This window comes from Hemibagrus wyckioides, linkage group LG22, assembly GCF_019097595.1.
Source record: "Hemibagrus wyckioides isolate EC202008001 linkage group LG22, SWU_Hwy_1.0, whole genome shotgun sequence".
Taxonomy (NCBI): Eukaryota; Metazoa; Chordata; class Actinopteri; order Siluriformes; family Bagridae; genus Hemibagrus; species Hemibagrus wyckioides.
In genome coordinates, this window is record NC_080731.1 from 2,344,250 (window position 1) to 2,365,856 (window position 21,607).

At 38.8% G+C, this 21,607-nt stretch overlaps 2 protein-coding genes across 2 annotated transcripts in view; both read right to left on the reverse strand.

Annotated features, from left to right (window-relative positions):
- The window catches only part of tet3 (tet methylcytosine dioxygenase 3), a 42,762-nt gene extending 36,663 nt beyond the window's left edge, over positions 1-6,099 (reverse strand). The window contains exon 1 of the mRNA XM_058374422.1: positions 5,452-6,099. Coding sequence (XP_058230405.1) covers positions 5,452-5,787 — 336 coding nt within the window. The 5' untranslated portion in view covers positions 5,788-6,099. The remainder of the gene's footprint in view (positions 1-5,451) is intronic.
- A 7,687-nt stretch (positions 6,100-13,786) lies between these two features.
- On the reverse strand, positions 13,787-21,136 carry ap3m2 (adaptor related protein complex 3 subunit mu 2). Its single transcript, XM_058375643.1, has 9 exons — positions 21,003-21,136; positions 19,574-19,864; positions 19,179-19,350; positions 18,583-18,720; positions 17,879-17,964; positions 16,956-17,089; positions 16,408-16,615; positions 15,396-15,540; positions 13,787-14,721 (listed from the first exon to the last, which is right to left on the reverse strand). Exons 2-9 carry the CDS (start codon positions 19,844-19,846, stop codon positions 14,621-14,623), a joined length of 1,257 nt encoding a protein of 418 aa, XP_058231626.1. The 5' UTR covers positions 19,847-19,864; positions 21,003-21,136; the 3' UTR covers positions 13,787-14,620.
- Between the last annotated feature and the right edge of the window lie 471 nt (positions 21,137-21,607).

The following is a 21,607-nucleotide window of genomic DNA, read 5'->3' on the forward strand; positions in this document are numbered from 1 at the left end:
TGGTGAGTTCAGGGATATAATGAGATGTGGTTGCTAGGTGACAGGGAGTCAGGCAGCAGGGGATTGCAGGGGTCAGGGGAAGGGGACAATGAAATATGGCCTTTCTGACCACCGCACTCGCTACTAATGAGCTAGAAAGAACACTAAAACCGATCTGAGATCAGACGCTGAATCTCGTCGAATAAAAATACTTGTAACGTAAAAGTCGTAAAATGATGGAATAATTATTACCAAAAACTAAACTTTTTTTTTTTGGTTGTCCAAAGGCTCAAAATAAGTTATATCATTTCTAATAGTTTCTGTTGCCTCATGAAGGTGATTTCAATAAATTATTCTCACATTAATGAAGAAATAAGCATCAAAAGAGCAACACCATCATTCAGACTAACGCTCCTCTGCTTCAGATACTTCATGTAACATTAAAAGAAATTTCTCAATAAAGACCAAAATAAAAGAAAGATTTTGGTGTTTGGGGTCAAAGACAAAAAGAGACACTTTAACTCAACACCATTTCCTCTTTCATTTCTGAATTTTGTCTTTGTTTTAAATGTTTAATGAACTGAATTAAAGTAATGAAATCTTAGTAATGACCTAAGTAATGACCTCTGCACTTTAGAACGTTAGATTTCAATTGAAATCTTAATAAAGAAGTTACGCTGAAATAAGGTCCAACATTTATTCATGTGAATAATCTGCATTTTTGTAAAATTAAAAGACTTGGCACTGTGTGTATGTGTGTGTGTGTGTGTATGTTGCCCTTTCAGGTCAGTGGAGTGAGGAGGTGTGAGTGGGGGAAGGGCAGAGCTTCATATCTTCATTACACACACAAATATTTAAACAGTGTGTGATATTTAAGATACTGAGACTCCATAAACGTTTGCCCTAAAAGCACTTGTTACTCAGTATTTAGAGGATATAGATGTCAGAATCTTCTTTTAAATCTACACCTGGATCACTGTTCCAGCTTTCATATACCTTTTTATTACTCCATATATACGGTAAGGCTTTTTTCTAGAAAGGCATTAAATCTGAAAATAAATATGGATTTGGAGGATATGAGGATAGGAGTCCCAACATCTCTGTGACCGGGGTTCTCACACACACGCACACACACACACACACAAACACACACACAAACAGGAGACACGTGTAGAAGGATGGGTTCCTTCCTCCTCCACCCAACACCACCCCAGCTTTCCTGAAGTCATCAGTCCTGTTTGTATTTACACTCAGTTTCTGTCCTGTTTACTCATCCAGCTTCATCCTCATTCTCTACATTCCACACACTTTCCTTAAAAAAAGCTCCACATTTCTTTAATTTCTCAAAAAAGAAACTGCACATTTTAACTAGAAAGAAAGAAAGAAGACAAAAAGAGCAAAAGGAAAAAACAGAGAGAAAGAAAACTGGAGTATAAATTAGACAGTAAATTTAATTAAAATGCCTGACAAAGAAAGAAAGAAAGAAAGAAAGAAAGAAAGAAAGAAAGAAAGAAAGAAAGAAAGAAAGAAAGAAAGAAAGAAAGAAAGAAAGAAAGAAAGAAAGAAAGAAAGAACTGAGAAACTTATGATGGGGAAGAAAGCAGAAAGAAAGAATGAAATGGAAAAATAGAAATATAGTAAAGTGAAAAAAGTTAGAAAAGAAAAAGAAGACAGAACAAAAGAAAACTGATAGAAAGAAAGAATAAGAACAAAAGTGGTAGAGAGAAAGGAAAATGGAACAAAAGGATTAAAAACAGAGAGAAAGCTCTGCTAAGACTGTAATCACAGACAAATGTTGGTGTAAAACGATGAATAAATAACAGAGTAAATGAATGAATGGAGAAATGAGAAGCTCGGGATAAAGGGAAGAGACAAAGAGGAGAGCTCTTTGTGTCTTGGGTCGACTCCCATATGAGTCACGGGAGCGCCTCCGGAGGTCAGAGGTCAGGCTGCAGTGCACACAGAGCAGGTGGGAGGAATTCGGCACTGCTGAGCACCAACCTTTAACGCTAAGCCGTTCAAGACGAAGCCAATTAGGCCGAAAGTTTCGGGATACAAAAAGACAATAAAAACTCAGGACTGAAACCTGAACAACTAAACAACTAAACAACAGCAACTTAACATGTTCTTTTATTCCTAATCTTCCAGGTTGATAAATTAAGTCTTATAAAAAACAAGTAAAAACTTCAACTGAGCAAAACTACATTCACTTGGGGGGAAAAATGCAGCAGTAAAACAAATAAAGGAAAGTAGTTTCAGTCCTGGTGCGAAGAATTAACTCCAGAATATGGTGTTAAGTTAATGCAGTGATTATTCATTCATTCTTATTCAATAACCACATCAGGAAACAGCTGGATCCAGAATACCAGAAATACCGGGCATGGGGTGGGGAAGAGACCTGGATTAGTTTGAAGGTAATAGTTTATGTATGTAAGAAAGTAAATAAATAAACAAGTATATAGTAAAATGGGAGAAAGAAAGAAAGAAAGAAAGAAAGAAAGAAAGAAAGAAAGAAAGAAAGAAAGAAAGAGAATGAAAGAATAGAAAAGAAAAAAATGAAAGAGAAGGAATGAACGTGAGACTGAAAATGAAGGAAAGAAAGAAAGCTCAGCTGATTGTTCAAGCTCTTTTCTGCACCTGAAAGAATTTTCTTAAAATTCTGAAATAATTTTTTCTAAAATTTTACAAACTTTTCATCACAGTTGCCTGACTGTCAGAGCTGCAGCAGGTAAAAAGTCACCTGTATGTTGCTCTGTTTCTGTGAATGTGTAGTTTACTCATCCCTTGGGATTGTTACTTCTGAACAATTTAGATCAAACACTCAGTTCGATGCTGAAGATAATCAACAGGAGGAAAATTCTCTTCTGGCTTTCTCTTTTTCTCTTATTGCTTTAAACACAAAATCACAACTGGTTTGTTTACAAGACACAAAGTTAAATCCAGGACTGGTTTCTCCAACACAAGACTTAATCTGTGTTTAATAAACCAGACCTTTAAAGCCAAGTATCAACAGTTTGCACGCGCGTGTTTAGTGCTGCGACAACAAAAATAAGAGCACGCTGTGTTAGCAAAGTGAGCTAATCCTGCACAGGTTCCTCTCAGGATTTAGAGCTAAAAAGTGTTTTCAGTCAAAGTGTGCTCGACTATATGTGTGTTGGCTGTTTCTAACATAGCAACCACTCCGTACACACACACACACGCACGCACAACTGCCACTCAACAAACAGCTCAAAGCAAACAGCCAAACAAAGGCTTCACCATCTGGTTCAGTGGCTTTGGGAGAAGATGAGCTGCATGAAAACACACAGTGACTCAGACTTCTACAGACTCATCAACAGCATCCGTTTTTTCGTTGTGACATCACTCTACAATCCAAATCAAGGGGAATTCTTTACATCATAGGACAAACTTCAAAGCTACAACAGCGAAAACCTTGGAAACAAAACTATAAATAAAGATAACTGACTCATGGTGTTGAATCTCTATGGTGTGGTGATAATTTTACCAACTTGTGTCTTCATCCTGTCTGTAAGAAGGTTTGGTGTTAATCACCACCTTTGAAGTGGAAATGCTGATCTGAATTCCGATTTGGTCTCGAATTCATCGTCACTGTGTTTTCTGGAGATGTGTTTATTTTAAATGAGCATCAACTAATTCAGAAACTAATTCAGAAAGCTGCAGCTCGCATCTTTACCAGGAAAAGAAAGCCACTCAAGTTTTACTCAGTTTACGCCTCCTGCTCTCGAGGTTTCGTATTGACTAAAAAGTTTTGCTAATCATGCAGTAACTTTAAAACGGTTCCATGGTGGAAATGTCTTACTAATCTTCTGAAACGTTTTGAGCCGTGTCGAGCGCTTTGTTCAGTTGACTCAAGTTTATTATCTATTCCTAGGATCGACTGCAGTAGATGGTGTTCGTGTATCACCCCCATGCTGAAGGGATGGTCCAAGTCACTGTCAATCAGAGCGACTCTAGCTCATCACGTCCGTCAGTGAGCTCCTGAGTGCAGAAAAGGGCAGATCTCCCAGTGTCCTGTGACGTAACATGAGCAGCAGTTCTTAAAGGCACTTTTTTTAGCTTAACGTCAAGCTGCAATCAAAACTCCATGTTGCCTTGAAAGCCAAAAATTCTAAACATCTAAAAAGTCTTTAAAGAAAGACCTGGAAGCTAAATTCAGCAAAAAAAAAGTTAACAGTTTTATAGGGTTTTTTCCCTCAAAACAGACCTGATCCCATCTATAGCTAATGACCAACATTCTGAGAGCCGAAGATCACTTCACAGAGCAATTATTCACAGGTTGAGGTTGATCAAGACCTAAGCTGTGAAGTGAACAGGATCTCACTAGGTAAAGGAGTTCAGGACAAACAGGACGTGCAGAGGACAAGTTTAGACGGGACAGACGAGGAATGTTTCAGAGAAAGATCAAAAGCATGGAGGATCTATGACGAGATGTGGGCTTCCTTCCTTTAGCTTCAACAAACTCGATGTCATCAAACAAACCGACAGATTGGAAAAGTGACGCCGCCTCAAGTCCCCACGTGACCCAACTTGTGTGTAAAGTCATGAATGATTTAGCTTAGCACAAGGGAAAGGATTTTCGCTTGCGGCTTCCACTTAATTTGTATAAAATCCGAAAGAATCTCTCTCACTTGACAAGAATGCAATGATGCTTGGGTTCAAGTCGTTTGAAAGTCTAAAGAGTGCAAGGAAACCTTTAGCTCACGTGTTTTCACTCTGAAACATTCTGACGGCAGTGAAATTCGAAACCACAGGACACACATGGTTTGTTGCACAGGTGGCATCCTATCACAGTTCCACGCTGGAATTCACTGAGCTCCTGAGAGCGACCCATTCTTTCACAAATGTTTGTAAAAACAGTCTGCATGCCTAGGTGCTTGATTTTATACACCTGTGGCCATGGAAGTGATTGGAACACCTGATTCTGATTATTTGGATGGGTGAGCGAATACTTTTGGCAATATAGTGTATGTTAGCAATATTGACCATTGTGAGAAAATTTGTGTGTTAATGTGACTGTATTCAAATAAACCTCAGACAGAGAACAAACAACACTTACCAAAAACAGAAAACTGCTGATGTTATAAAACACAAATTCACTGAACAACTAGCTAACTTGGATTTCAATATTGACGCTTCAGTTTTTATATTCTCAGAGACTTTAATACCTATTGTTGTCTGACCATAGCAAATTATTTCAGTTTTACTTGCTTTGTTTATATAAAAGTAACTATAAAGTCTATAACAAGCTAATAGACCTTATGCTAAGTTAGCTGGCTATGCTGAAAGTCTCTGTTTACTGTGTTGTTGATCTCTATTAATCTGCAAGCTGGATTAAGATTGATTCAATCTGTGAAATTGTGACATCACAAACTAAGCTGATGCATAGCCCTGTCCCTAGTTATTTTTCTAAACAACTCACTGCTCCTTCACTGAGACTGATGGGCCTCTTACCTGCCAGGTGACCCTCCTCTTCTTGAGTTCTTCACACTTCCTGAGTTTACAGATCTGATGTGCGACCTTTCTGTTGACGCAGCTGTTACAGGTGCCGCAGTTCTCATTGCGCATGCAGGGCCCACATACGCCACACCTTTTTCTCTTCTTCCTCACAGGATCCTGGGGCATGGAGAAGAGTCCTGCATGCTGGTGTTCAGTTTGGATGTACTGGCTCAGAGGAGACACCATGCTCGCTCTCCCGGGTCTGAGGAACACTTTGGTGTCCTTGTCGTCCAGTGAGAAGTCGTATATGTCTGGTACCGAGGGGGCGAGCCCATTCTGAGGCTTGTGCATGCTGGGAAATCTTCTGTTCTCCAGCCAGGGACTGGTGGTTGTTGGTGTAAATGAGGGATTCAAAACGATACAGGAAGGTCACCACAGCACAGGGGAGTCCATAAAGTCTGAGGGCTTTAAAGAATAAGGGGAAAACAGGGAAGGAAAGCAGCAGAGCCGTGGCAGATGTTGCTACTGTGAAAGAAAGGTGATGCTCATTCTCATTCACCTGTATGACCAGGCATCGAGTGGACGTAGGAGATGGAGATCATCTCTCTGTATGACAGAGCGAGGGTCCAGTCTGACCTCAGCAGCTTCACAGGAGCCATTTCAGTTCAGAGCTTCTCCAGCCACCGGTGGACTGCAGTATAAGAGGAAAGAATAAACAGAAATATTAATATTTAAGAAATAGTGGGGTTTTTTTTAATAAAAATTAAAATAAAAGAAGAGATTCTTTGGGATACAAAGAGGTGTACCTTGTGGAGGTGTCCAATTAGATCATTTTGGTACTAGGTTTGGGTCACAGGGTCACATGACCTAGAAGCTATTAAAAAAATAGTGTTTTTTTTTTTAAATAAAAATTAAAGAAGACATTTTTGGAATAACAAAGAGGTGTACCCTGTGGAGGTGTCCAATTAGATCATTTTAGTACTAGTTTTGGGTCACTGGGTCACAGGGTGACATGACCTAGAAGCTATTGAAGAAATAGTGTTTTTTAAAAATTAAAATTAAAATAAAAGAAGAGATTCTTTGGGATACAAAGAGGTGTACCTTGTGGAGGTGTCCAAGTGGATTATTTTAGTACTAGTTTGGGGTCACAGGGTCACATGTCCTAGAAGCTATTGAAGAAATTGTGTTTTTTTTTTTAAATAAAAATTAAAATAAAAATAAAAAAAGAGATTTTTTGGGATGCAAAGAGGTGTACCCTGTGGAGGTGTTCAAGTAGATCATTTTGGTACTAAATTTGGGTCACAGGGTCACATGACTTTCTTTATTAAAAAATAAATTAATAATAGCAAATTAATTCACATGATACATAATTAATACTATCAATTAATTCAATTTTTATTTATAAATAAACAAATGCTGTTTGCAATGCTGCATGCCATATGTATATTTAAGAAGAAATTAGAATAACTGAGGAATGTAGTCCGAATGTCTGTCTAATGTCCGAATATCAGACTAACTTCACTGTGGTTCTGATTATGTCGTGATCACAAGAAAACAACTTTTGTTATCTCGAGATCACGAGAAAATTAAGTCGTGATCACGAGAAAACTACTTTTGTTATCTCGAGATCACGAGAAAATTAAGTCGCGATCATGAGAAAACAAAAGCAAAAAAAATAATGTCACATGGCCTCTCTGGGCTTCCGTACTTTTCTTCCATTTCTGAACATCAAAAATTCATTGCAGAATGTAATTAAAGTTGTAACTGAGGAAACATCAGACCACACACTGCAGGACTGGTCTGAGTAATCTGCTGTGAATATTGTATGGATTTGTTGCATCTTTCTTATCTTACATTATATGCCTGGAGCTGAGAAAATCTCCATTGTCACATGTACTCAGTGTGAATGTAGGTGTAGGGTAAAGGGCACCGCAACCTTAAATCCAGTGTCAGATAAAGTCAATAATGTCATAGTGATTAAAAAGTCCAAGGAATTACATCTAAGCCAGGATAAGACAAATTACCATACATATTAATCTAGGCAGTAACTTCGATTTGCTTGTGGAATACTTGAGGAAGTGGTACATCTGTACCTGAAATATTTTGAGAACCAGGATAAAATAATCAATTAAAAAAAGTGTCTCACTGGCTAAGCTACTATTTATTTCCATCTAAAATGACACTAATAATAATAATAATAATAATAATAATAATAATAATATGCTAAACATCATCTTAATATACACCAGAAATAGAAAAAAATGCATGATCCTGATTGGTCTATCCTGTTTCTCACCATAGCAACTGACAGCCAATTAAATATAAACACAAACTAAGACAACTAGAGTGCCTCAATTAATTTAAATAGTAATGACTCGTTATTAATATCATTATAATGTAATTATAACTATAATTATAAGTATAACAATTTACATACACTTCCACTTTCATCTGTGGCTAAAAATGGTCTAGAAAATATGGACCCGAAATCCACTCTCTGGAGTTAAGACAACTGATCAGCATACACACACTCTTGTTGTGGAAAATATGAACTAGCTATGCATGTTTATGCTAATTTAACTGGTAGAAGAAATAAAATAAAAAAATTCCCCAAAAAATAACCTTTATGGTAATTAAAGTAGGGTCTGTGGAGCAGCTGGAGACCTTTTTCCTTATTATACTCATGTTTATTTACAAAGTCACTGCTGTAACGAGCACTCGCTGATGGAGGTTAGTTATTATTTAGTAATTACCGTTTAGAAACCTGACAGACTGGTGAACTAAAACTGAATTCCAGACGTTTGTTCCTCTTCCGCTGTTAGCTTCAGTGTTGCTACTGAATAATGAAATGAATGACTAGGGATGAAAACATGAGCGCGGTGTTTGGAGTTTAAAGGGGGTTGAGATCGATGTAATGTATAAGTATAATGGGACATGTCCTGCATGCAAGCGCGCGCATGTAGTGGCGGTGGTGACGGCGTACGTGCGCGCGTGCGTGCCTAAGTCTAAATAACGGAACTTCAGGGAGGTCTGTATGGTGGCATTAGTTCCTGATTAATCAGCACAATTGAACAGCCGCTATGATGAATACACACCACACCCCACAGACACACACACACTGCTGTTCGTGAGACGTGTGACAAACCGCGCGCTTGTAATGGCGCGTCTGCCCACGCGCGGAACCAGCACCAGCGCGCGCGCTTGCGTGCTCCTTTGTCTGCAGCTCCGCACATTCCACACAGTCTGTCTTGCGCTCGCTCTAATAACGCAAATCTCACGCACGCCTGCATTTTTTTTTTAATGAACAACGACTTCTGTTTATTAAGAAAAAATAAAAAGACAGAAAAACCAAGAGAGGAAAAAACGCCGTGGCTCGATGCTGATTGGACATGTAGTGCACTACAAAAGGCTATTATTTTATACCGTCTAGTGTGTAGTAATGCACACGCCTCCCTGCTGGACATATAGTGCACTACATATCCTTTTCATGTCCTAGTGCACTTCCACCGAGTCTCCGCTCTCGTGCATTTCACACGCGGCTTGTTTTTTTGTTGTTTTTTTTTTTACGTGTAATACGTGTGATATGTGGGAAACGTGTGAAGGTTCATTTCACCTTGTCAGGCATCATTTTCACTCATGATTTGAAATTTGTGTCACTTGAAATGTAGATAAATAAAGAAATGACATTTAAAAAATAATAATTAAAAAAATGACCATTAACAACATGCAAATTGTGTGATTATTATCACGGATCATTTGTAACATGTGTAATAAAACAATTCGGTGTGTAACAGTCTGGAGAATGAACCCAGGAATATGTTCAGTTTATAAGATGTGCATGTGATCTTTCTTCTCTAAAAATAGGCAGCATCTTTCGTCCTGGAGCCTCTTTTCGAGCTCAGAGTCTTGTTTCAGTCTGTGGTGAAGTGGCTGCCTAAAATTAGCTGAACCATCGTGACCATCAACCTGCCACAAATACAGACGCTACTACGAACCTGAATTAGAAAGCAACAAAGCTAAACACGTCCAGACCTGGCTTACAACTTCCTAAACCTCTATTTGTGCTCACTGGTGGCCTGGGCTACCAAACAGAGACTAAACATTTTTGGAAGGTTTTTGTAACAGATTTAGATTCCTGCCATGTATTACGTCAAAAAAAAAAAATCCATCTGAACCACTTCCGTTAGAGCTTCGTTATTTCAGTCGTATAATAAATATTTCAGTGAGGATGAATTTCAGTGAGCTATGTGAGTTGTATTCGGTTCCATTCAACAAATATTTTAAAATGTTCTCTATTGATCATAAAGTGTATTTAAATACTAATTCAGGTTATTTCTGCAAATCTAGACAATTTGTCTAGTGGAAAATATTAACAATAGATGTTAATGACTTTAGCAGAAGAATCACAGCTACATTAAATCTCTACATATTTCTAAAAACTCTTAAAGACAACTATATAGCTTTATAATAACAACAATAACAACTATGTAGCTTCATAACATCAGCATACTGTTGTAAAAATCCCAAACTGTAAAAATCCATGTTAGGTTGTAGTCTGTGTACATCTATATACATCCTTACAGGCTTTATAACCCTTAATGTTTGCTATATGGAGATTATGGTTTTATTACTAAGCATTAGGAACATGTGAGAGTCAGCATGTTCTTTCCTTAAAACTAAGAAAATGTAATAATGCGGTTCTGTATGCGAAGAACAGAACGAATGTTTCTGTAGCTATAAACAGAAGAATTTTGTCATTTCTTCTAATAAAAATAGCTATTTTATAATTTCCTGGATACACAACATGACTAATGAACTGAAACAACCAGCACCGAGGTAGCTGTAGCCTAAAATTTACCACAAGTCTTTGCACAAAGTCCATTATTATTTTTATTAGTATCTATGTTGTTGTTACGTTATAGTGAACAGTTTTGTAAACCCAGTCGCGGTTTTAAATAGAAATATCAAAATATGGAATGCTTCCACGAACTGAAAGTTTCTTTTTTTAAAAAAAATCTAACATTTACAGCTTTAAGTTATTTACATTGTTTTAAAGAATAGGTGCAACGATAGCTTTCAGTTTTAAGTTGCTACGTTACACAGTGATCTTTACATTGTCACTTAATACCCCCCCCAGACATGTAGACTGCCACCACCGGGTGCAACTTCTAAGTTTTCTAAACTTAACTCTTACTAGTTTATATGCGAAAACCGAAAAAAACAACATGCGCATGAAAACAGTGTAAAGTAATTTTTTATGCTGTATAAGATTAAAAAAAGGAACAAACCTGAATGAGATCACGAAATGCACACGCCACGACTCGGAGCACGTGGCTTGTTAAAAAAAAATCTCACATGCATTTTTTCCCCCCCGACGAGTTAAATGCTTGGGGGCCACGTCCCAAACCGCACACTACTTTACTATGTAGGATGTACAAAAAAGAGGACGTCACAAACGGTCACGCGCTTAGAGCCATGTTTTAACATATAGAACCTATAAATGTGAAACAAAACCTAATCTATTTAGGGTCTTATACATATTTACAGACATCGTGTAATGAAGCTATTTAGCTATGCCTTTCTTTTTTTGCCACGTGCCCCGAAAGTGTTAACTTCGGTGTTAACTATTTAGGCAACTGCAATTAAGTTGACGTCTCTTTAATGTTTATCAAGCACGTGACAAGGTGAAAAACGCAACACGCTCCGGGATAAAGCCCCCCGCAGTTTGCGTGTGTGTGAGTGGTCAAATGTGTTACAACTCACACCAGCAAACAATGAGAGTAAATAAAAACACAAACAGTCGCGCATCGATAAACGACACAAATCCAGCAGAAAGTACAGCACTCAGGAGCGGAGAGTTAAGATCAGATTATCAGCAATCGATGTGTATTGGACTAATTGCAGCAGTGATGAGTTAATCACTTTCCCTAGTAGGAATACACACGCATTCACATTCATTCACTCACTCACTCGCTCACACACACACACACACACACACACACACGCACCATGTGCTTAAAGACTCATTAAAGGGCAAAAGGAAAAGGAAAAAAATAAATAAATAAGGAACTTACCAAGAAGTCCTGTTTACCTTTGCATATTTCTCACCATTTATTTTTTAGTCTTAAATGCTTAGAATAAAAGAAAGCTAAAAACTGTTTCTACAGAAGATTTAAAAAGCCTGCCTGCTATTTAAAAAGAAGCTGAGTCAAGAAGAATGCATGGCAGTGACAAGCTGCTGGCCGAACCGTGACGCTGCAGATTCATTCAAGACTAAAATCACATGGAGGAAAAAAACTTTCTGTCCATCTGGGTCCCTCCTTTAGTGTCCATTGCTCTTAGAGTTTAAAAAAGAGAGAAGGAGGAGGAGGAGAAGGAGGAAGAACTGGGGTTGTGGGGCTGAAGGAAAGTGTGGAGTGGAGTTTTTTTTGGGAGCAGAGGGGTTAAAATCTGCAGGAGGGGATTGATTTTAGGACTTTAGACATGAAACAACAAATCACAAAAAAGAGATCACACAAATAAAACTCTGTAAAACTTTGTCATGATATAAACGTTATTAAACTACACAAACTAATAAATAAAGTGAAATTGTAATTGTATATCGTAAAATCTATTTTGTGGTCTTGGAACAGATCTGAAACTTTATATAAAGAGTTAATGTCAAAACTTTTATAATAAAACTAACCATTTTTTTATATACAACAGCAAGTTCCTGTTATATATATATATATGAGTTTTATATGAATGCATAGCTTAATCAGTCATTTGTTCCTCAGTTATTATTAAATTACAAAGAATGAAACTTCACTAGAAAAATATCTGCAAAAATGTCTATTTATGTCTAATCAAATTGCTTGTTCAGTTAAACAATAAACAGATAAACAGCAGGACATCCAGCAGAGAGATAAACACCACAAAACAGCTTTTAACAGGTAAGGTGAAGACCTGACAGTTGCCCTCTGACTGAATAATCAGATCTGTTCAATTGTACCAATTATTAATGAGACACTTTTACTGCAAAACCAATCAAAAACAACACAAAGCACAATAAAAGTTTTTTTTTTTTTAAATAGACCTTACAGCCGAAATAAGCCCAGAGGCAGTAACTTAATAGTATAGTATAGCACCACGGCCTCAGGTACAAACTCCCTGTTAAATAAACACCTTTTCTGAGAAACAGCAACAAGTAAAACAGGAAAAAATGATTAAGACAAACAGAAACATTTCTGGGAAAGCAAAATGGAGAAAAGTAACAGTCAGAGCTTATAGAGTTAGAGGATTTACAGAGTCAGTGCTATTGCAGGATCAGACTATATATACAGAAAGATAGGAGATAGTCAGTGTATATATACAGCGTCAGAGATAGAGTCAGAGCTAGACAAGAGTCAAAGTATATATACAGAGTTAAAGGTAGTGAAGAGTCAGAGCTAGTGGAGAGTCAAAGTATATTGGTAATGGAGAGTCAGAGTATCATATAAAGTCAGAATTAGTGGAGTGTAAGAGAAAGTGGCAGGTCAGAGCTAGTGTAGAGTCAGAGGTAGTGGAGGATCAGACAGAGGATAGTCAGAGCTAGTGGAGAGTAAGAGCTAGTGGAGTGTAATAGGTAGTGGAGAGTCAGGGCTAGAGGAGAGTCAGAGCTACAGGACAGTCAGAGCTAGAGGAGAGTCAGAGATAGTGTAGAGAAAGAGATAGTGGAGAGTGAGAGACTAGAGTCAACAGTTTATAAGGATCCAGGAACTTTGCAGAGTCAGTGCTTATAGGGAGTCAGAACAAGGACTCAGTTATATAGAGTGTCAGGGTTTATGCAGAGTCACAGCTTGTGGGAAATTAAAGGCTGTGGAGAGTCAGAGCTTGCAGTCTGAATTTATGGCGAGTCAAGCTGTTAAAATAAGTCAGAGAAGGAAAATCTGAGTTTGCAGAAAGTCAGAACTTAATAAGTGAATTAAAAATGGTATAATCAGAGCTGATGTGTTAGCAGCTGATAGAAAATCAGAATATACCGAGATGCACACAAAGAGTCCGATCTACAAGCGATTTGTTTCGAATCAGATCTGATGGGTCGTCATTCCGACCTGATGGAGAGGCAGAGCATCAGCAGATGTAGGGAAATCCAGAGCCTGAAAAAAATTCTAAAGCATACAACAATTCCTTTTTTTGAAGTTCAGACATTTCTTTTTATTCTGCACCACTGCAAAACCACGAACATAGAAACAAACACAGCAAACAGAAAAATATCCAGTGACAAACAAACATCTGAGGGGGTTTAATTGGTCCTTGTTGCTTCAGTGAAATTCACCATACACTGAAATAGTTTATAGAATTTCCCTCAGAGATACATCCCGGATGTAAGGTGTGTGTGTGTGTGTGCGTAACAGATCCGTCCAGATGATGTGCTTGTGAACTGTATACAGTTAAGGGGTAATGTGGTTGGGGATACAGCACTGATGTGGGATTAGTAATGGTAGCGTCTCAGCAGTGAAGCCATTAGTAAAATGGAGAGCTAAGTGCAGGATCAATACCAGGGCAGGGTTACGACGGCATGCGCTAGATTTCAATCAGTTAACTGTAAACGTTTCCCCGTTATTATAGTTCTCATGTAGGTTTCCACATCGTATCGGGAACACGGCTGCCATCTTTTATCCTGATAATTAAAGCTTTCAATAAACAAAATAGACAATTCCACGACAAACCGAGTGAGTGAAAGAGAAAAAAATAAATAAACTGATACAATAAGACACAATAAAAGAATAGCAGGACGTCTTAACATCTTACGACGATGTAATGCATAATACGTAGGAAGTCTGCAGACGGAGCAAATTTGTTGGGTTGTAATTATTAAAGCTACGAGCGCTAGGAAGATCGGTGTGGTCTTCAGACTCTATACACGGCGAGCATGCTTCCTTCATCCACACGACAGAACAGTGGCTACGTTTAAAGGAATACTTTCACCTGAGGAATGCTAATGTTGCCATTACATATAAGAATGACGTGTAACCACCGGCGCTCAGATAGTGTTATCAGCATTTTCACCAAAGAATTCCTTTAAATCCTGAAAAATTTGCTCCCACTTAAATCAACCCCATACACACATCCTCCGTTTCCAAGCCCCCCCTCCAAGCCGTGACGTCCTGCTGTGCGTTCGCTGTCGCTGGAGACAGCTGGAAGCTGGAGAGGAGGTCAGCCTCTAGGTCCGCACCTGGAATTTCCCCGCCTTGGTCATGTACTTGATGCCTTTGAACGGTTTGTATTTCTCGCCGTACATGTCCAACCGATTTACCTTCAGACCTTTAGGACAAAAGAGGAAAGGAACAAAGTGTCACTGAGAGTCTGTACTGTATAATACGTTACCATGGTGCCGGGATGTGACACGCATAAGCTGCATTTGCATGTGAACCCGGACGACTTGCAAGGATCAGAGCCGAACACTGACGGAGCACGGACCTTAATAAGGCCAAGTTCGCCACCTAGTGGTCAAATCGCTGCATCGCAATCCATAAAATATACATCAAGGAGTTGATTCAGCAGGATGTTATCATTTCTATAGTAATAGCTATGTGGATATATGTAGTGAAGTTTTCTGAAAGGACATGTTCATTTATCATTTAAGGAAGGAGTCTCCAATGTCAGTGTAGCGCATTGTAACAAAGTTTTCCAAGATGTGCTTTTTTGTCTAACTTCAAGAGAGAAGAAAAATACAAGCTGGTGAAGGAGCGACTGAATACAGCTGCTGGAACACAAGTGAGAGCAGGAACTTCATTCTTGGATGTTCCTGAACATTCATTGCAACTATAAATGGATAAAAACATACAATGAGCTGTTATTCAATTAATAAAATTCTTCTCCAAGGTTTCCTGAAATTTCTGTTGGTATTTAAAGCTGAATGAATGTTCTGAATGAATACTGCTCTGAATACTGAGAACATTCGGCCTCTCCACACCAACCTGAAGATCTCATCATACCTGAGATGGCCATCTGCTGGATCTTAAACTGGATGTTGATGGTTGGATTCTCATCTGGTTTGGAAGCTCCGGCCTGCAGACACATGGTGCCCTTCAGACTAGGCAGCTTCTGAGGGTTGATCTTCCCAACGTCCCACGACAGGAGCTGCACGAACACGTGACATGACACTCATATAGTCAGAGAACATGAGGTGTTATTATTATACATGTTTCTATGATACCAAACCTCAGCAAAACTTTTAAATAATCAGTTCCTCCAGGATTTCATGATTTTATAGGAAGTAATGTTAAAAAACTAGCAAAAAGATTTTCCGGAGATTTGTTCCGAGACGCGTCATGTGACGTCATCGCACCACGCAATCGGAATCTCTCTTCCATTCGTGTGTGAACACGAGTCCAGCTCTCACAGATAGTCAATTCAGATGTGTCTCACTGGGAGAAGATCAAAAGAAGAATCCCGGGCTTGTGATTTCACCAATGAGAGAAGATTTCTGCTTTAAAATAAATCACACAATTTTTGGAAATTGTGTAATTATTTGGCTGCAAGAATCACAAAAAACTCAGTGAAATCCTGGAAGAACTGAATAAAACTAGGACTGAATATAACAAAGAAAAACAAGTTAAATTTACAGATCTAACCTAAAACTGGTGTCCTAATATTTTTGAATCCAGCTTGATTGGTACACATGCTGATTTCAGGAGCTTGGGTTCATCCAGGGAGATGATAAACACTTTTTCTCCACTTACATTAGCTAGCTAAGAGATAAACTTAAATACTTATGAGGTATTCCCAATTTTGGAAGTTGCTGGAGTTTAAAATTATACAGAGATTTAGTCATTTATTAACACATCTGAGAATGAATATTGATATTTATGATCGTAAGAACTCCACTGTCATTAGGGATTCCCGTTCGAACACACCTTCTGTACCTAGTAGTAGATACACAGTGGTAGTGTGAGCGAGTTACCTGAGATAGCCACTTCACATCAGGTACCATGTTAGAGTGGTTACCTTGGTGACAGGGTCGAAGGTGTAGGTACCCTGTGAAGGGTTAAGGCTGGCGTTGAGGACGCTGCGTGGGAGCTGACTGCTCACCAACACCGACTCCACGACCTTCCCCATGGTCTGTTTGGGGCCGAGAGTGAGGTCAAAGCGGCCCTGAGAGCTTCCCTCACGGAAGGAGATATTGTGCTTGACATAGACCGGGATGGCAACCAAACTGAGGAGAGGAAGAGAGAGAGAGAGAGAGAGAGAGAGAAAGACAGAGAGGGAGGGATGGAGAGAGGTAGAGGGAGACAGACAGACAGGAGGTGATTTGTATTTTTTATTTGTTGTCTGTGTACAACGTACAACCTTAACATGAAGAGGTCATGTGATTAGGTCATGTTTCTTTACAATCTAAACAACATATAATTTTTGCTCATTTTCTATAAAAAAGTCCTTGTTTAAAACCTCTCCTCATGTATGTACAGTAAATGCTTTTTTGTGAGGATGTAAAATGCTAAAAAAAACATCTGAAAACAGATGTGAAAACAGGGAAGGGAAGAAGCTTTTCTCACTTCTGAGAGCTGACGTGGTAGGAGAGCAGCCGGAAGTTTCCGTCCGGAGGGATGAAGGACAGAATTCGCTCAGCTTCCCAACGTTTAAAGCGGACACATGGGTGGAAACTCACATCGTCCAGAAGCCGGGGATTCTGATAGAGAGAGAGAGAGAGAGAGAGAGAGAGAGAGAAAGCTACAATTCACAGATTGATGGTTTTTAGTCTCACCACCTGGTAAAAGCTAAACTCAACCCAGAAGTGATCATCTCTGTGGTTCCTTCAACAAAGAGTCAGTATTTATTTCTCCATTGGCTTTTGGATTACTGCAGAAAGTAAATAAACTCTGTGACCAACACAAGTTGAGGATTTTTACTCGTTTTGTTCAAGATAATCTGCACAACTATTATGAATGTTTAGCAGAAGTAAAAACGCTGAAGTCAGAAAGACTATAAATGCACTACAGCACGCAGTCACGTGACTTCAACATCACCACCACTGCCAATAAGCTTCAGACTCATTCGGTCTTTATTTAAAAACATGATGTCCCCTGATAAGGAACCACGGAGTTCTTTCTGTGGAGGAAATGTTGGAGTTTGGATGTTTGTAAGATTGCGTTATTAGTATAAACACAACCAGGTCTTGAAGGCTGTAGCAGACACCTAACTACCAGTTGTCCTGTTCAGACAAACATGGAAACTTTGTATGTCGTAGAATAAAAGAAAATATCTTGAGCTTGTGTTAAACACAGGCCTTATATCAGACATTTAACCAAAAACCCAGTGATTTTGTGACGACGGAAATGATTTAGGACTTCCTGCAGAACTCTATTCTACTAGCTCCGCCCATTTCTTATCGCTAACATCTGGATATAGAATCTAGATACAATGAGACAATGGTTTAGTCATTTATCTGTGTTGGAAATAAAGAAGTGATTAAACTCACCATAAAAGACAGAGTGAGATCTGGCATTCCTGTCAGCTTCACACAGGCATCGATCACACCCTGAATCTCTGCCGTGATCGTAGAACCTAAACAACGGAGGAGAAGAACTACTACTAATTACAATTACTATTAATTAATATCTTATTACTAATAATAGCACAAAATTATTCCTAAGCCTGGCAGAGCGGCGCTTATTTAACGACCACGCCCGCTGATACTCATCAGGTCATATTTATATGACATAACATCTTCGGTTCATTGAGCATCAACGTATCAATGCACTGCTTAGAAGAAGGAGAAGAAGAATGATACTAGTAAATGGTTACAGTGGTCTTCTGTAGTATATGTGATTGATACTAAGGGGAAAAAATCCCAGCGATTTTCCAGCTTGACATGTGGTGAAGGAAAAGATAAAAGAAAACGTCAGACAATAAAAATAATCAGTTGCATCAAACTGGTGTTACTGGTGGCAGTGCTTTAATTTTTAATTCCAAATTCAGTACACAGATGGAAAGCCATTTATAACTTTATTTACACACACATTCGTTTTGTGGCCTAATTGTCATTAATACTGCAGAACCAACGCTAATGTGAAAAATGAAGTCACCTTTATTACTTTTATATTTATTACGTCTCAATCTTTTTTTCCTAAAAAAAAGGCGGAATCTTTACGGTTTACACTCGAGTGTGACGAGGTTTTGTACCTGACTTGTCGATGATGGCATCAATCTCTTCCACCACGTCAAAGTAAGCCTCGTTGTTGGTGTATTTGACTCCAGTACGTCTCCATGGCACCACCGAGAGCTGACCGGTAGGAAGCTGCTCTCCAACATTAGTGCTTCCTGTTTAAAACACACACACAATATCAAGATTTATCTACAGGTAAGTGCTGAAACTGACTGAATTTATCTATTAAAGAAAAACCTGTTTACTTAACGCTGTGTAACGTCCAGTTCTCACTTATGTTACAGCAGCTATAAACACATACGACAAGCTTGAGATCCTGAAGCTATTGGAAAAGTTACAGTATTTTCTAACAGCTCTGATCACTGGACACTCTTTCCTAAAATGTTAGATGTCACCTCATAGAAAAAATCAAAATTAACACCTACACACGTTTAAATCCGTTTCCTGTGATTTAGCTGTTACTATAGAAACAATAAGCTTCTCAATTTAAATGATGTGATTTTAACTGCACCTAATGTCAGAGCTGCTGTTATAGTAAACTAATTAACACTTCCTGGAATCTGGAAATCGACAGTTCCGTGGTGAGAAGGTGATTGCTGATCTTGATGGTTACCTGTGATGGTGTTGACGACGGTGCGCAGGATGGTGGGAGGTTTAATCAGCTCTTTCAGGATGTTGGACTCGGTGGCCAGGGGGAAGCCGTTATCCAGCATCTCCTCCAGCAGCTCGTACACCACCACCACGTTGTCTTTAATGGCCGCCTCGGTGCACACACCAAAATAGTCCTGAGGATCAGGATCGTTCGTTATTACTGCTACATGAGGTCACGTTGGAATAAAACAGGTCACGGCATGTGACCTTATTAACAAATGGATGTGCTTTATTGCTTCACAAAATAAAAAATAACGACAAATGTCAGACTACTTCATGTAGGTCCTGGTTCATTACTACATTTAGGTAATGTTTAAATTCATCGCTGTATTAGCTGAAGCATTTACAGACACAAACCTGAAACGTATCGACGACACGGTGCAAGAACTCGATGACAAACAGAGGAGGAACCTCGCTCTGGATCACAGCCACGAAGTAGATGCGATGTCGGAGCACATTGATGAGGTAGTGGTGCGGCGTGGGGATCACCGGCGGAACGTTCTCCGGCTCGCTGGCGCGCTCCTGCGCCTCGAAGAAGTAATCGCACACCGAGCGGCTCACCACACTCTTCCAGTGCTTCTCCAGGAAGATATCTCCCGTGGAGTTCACCAGGAACAAACTGTGGATCATCTTCAACAAGACTGCTGCCTGAGATCGGGACAATGAAGCTATGTTAGAACATGGAGAACCATAACCCAACACACACAAACCTCGTACTGCACCAGGGAACCAGTTTACAGATTGTTGCTATGGTAATATAACAGCTCCCATCCTAAGCCCTAGTTCTGCGTTCCACACCTGACAATTTTTGGTGCTGGAACTGATTCTGCAGTAAAAGTTTCCGAAAAGCTGATTTCTTATAAAGCACAAAGCTTATTTTAATTTAGTAACGCCCACAAAACTCATATGGTCATGTACACACATAGCTGGGAGCCTGAAATGAGCAATCAGGGTAAAGCCTAAAAGACCGAAGTGGAAGTTATTTTGTTTCACTTGGCCACAATAATGTTTAATAATGTATAACATGAATAATAATAATAATGGTAATAATAACAACAACAACAATAATAATAATAATAATAGTAAATAGATAAGTCTTGCATTAACAGAGGAATTTGTCAGACAGTCCTCACTTCATATGCCACCATTTCTTTCATCGTAATTAAATGATTTGTTTAATTTGTCTCAATTTATTATTCTTAGTCTTATTAAGAATAATATTCTTAGAGCCATCATGAGGATGTGTTTCTCTTAGAGACTCCAGAAGCTCTTCTAAATGAATAAACAAATAAATATATTTTTCTTTTGCTTTTTCTGGCCCAGAAAATACTTTATATGTTTGTAAACACAAACAGTCCATATCAATCCAATTTTGAACAAATAAAACACTTTAAAAATGTATTTCAATTCAATAAAAGTTAAAACACGCTCCAGAGTTGTATCCTGTTAGGAATAAATGTATTTTGCAAAAGTTTTGGCACCCCCTGTTTTGACGTCCTTAGTGAGACCTGTGCTGCGCTCTGTTCAAGGAAATCTGATACATCATTAAATATTTAATAATAATGCCCAACTTCTGCAGCTCCTGTATTTCTGATAGATTTATTTATACAGCTCTAGACATTCTTCCTTCTTTAATCCTCCTCTCCTCTCCTCGGCATCACAGGATGGTCTTGTGACCGTCTGCGCCTCTCATCCTATGACCATAACACGACATTTTCATGTATTTTCGTTTTTATTTTAACCTGTACAACAAACACACGGATTATTTTTAAAGCAGGACACTTACTACAATCCCAGTAGATGTTCTGATTTCTCTCCTCTTCTTTTTCTTATTCTATTATCCTTTAATTTATTAAAAAAAAAATCAAGCGCAGATGAGAAATATCCCTTCCTTCGCCGTTATTCAGGTTTCAGGGGGTAATGCGTGACTGACGTTCGACTCGACCAATAGCAACGGACAGTTTTTGGTTAATCCCGCCCATCACTAGACACGATTAGTGGAAAATACGGAAGTAAATTGCAATAGCTGGGTCTCAAAATGGCGCCCTGCATCCTTACACAAGTGTACGAGGAAGGGCTTTAAGTAATGTTTGGTGCACCCTAAGTAGTGCACATGAGCTGTAAGAGGTCATTTTGAATACAACCGCCTGGATTAGGTCAAAGAAGAGGAAAAGATGGACGTTAAAAATGGCGTCAGAATTGAAATTATTTACACACACTATACTGCCAAAGGTTTTGGGACGTCTGCCTTTCCATGCACATGAATGTAATATGGAGTTGTCCCGCCCTTTGCAGCTATAACAGCTTCAACTCTTCTGGGAAGGCTTTCCACAAGGTTTAGGAGTGTGTTTATGGGAATTTTTGACCGTTCCTCTAGAAGCACATTTGTGA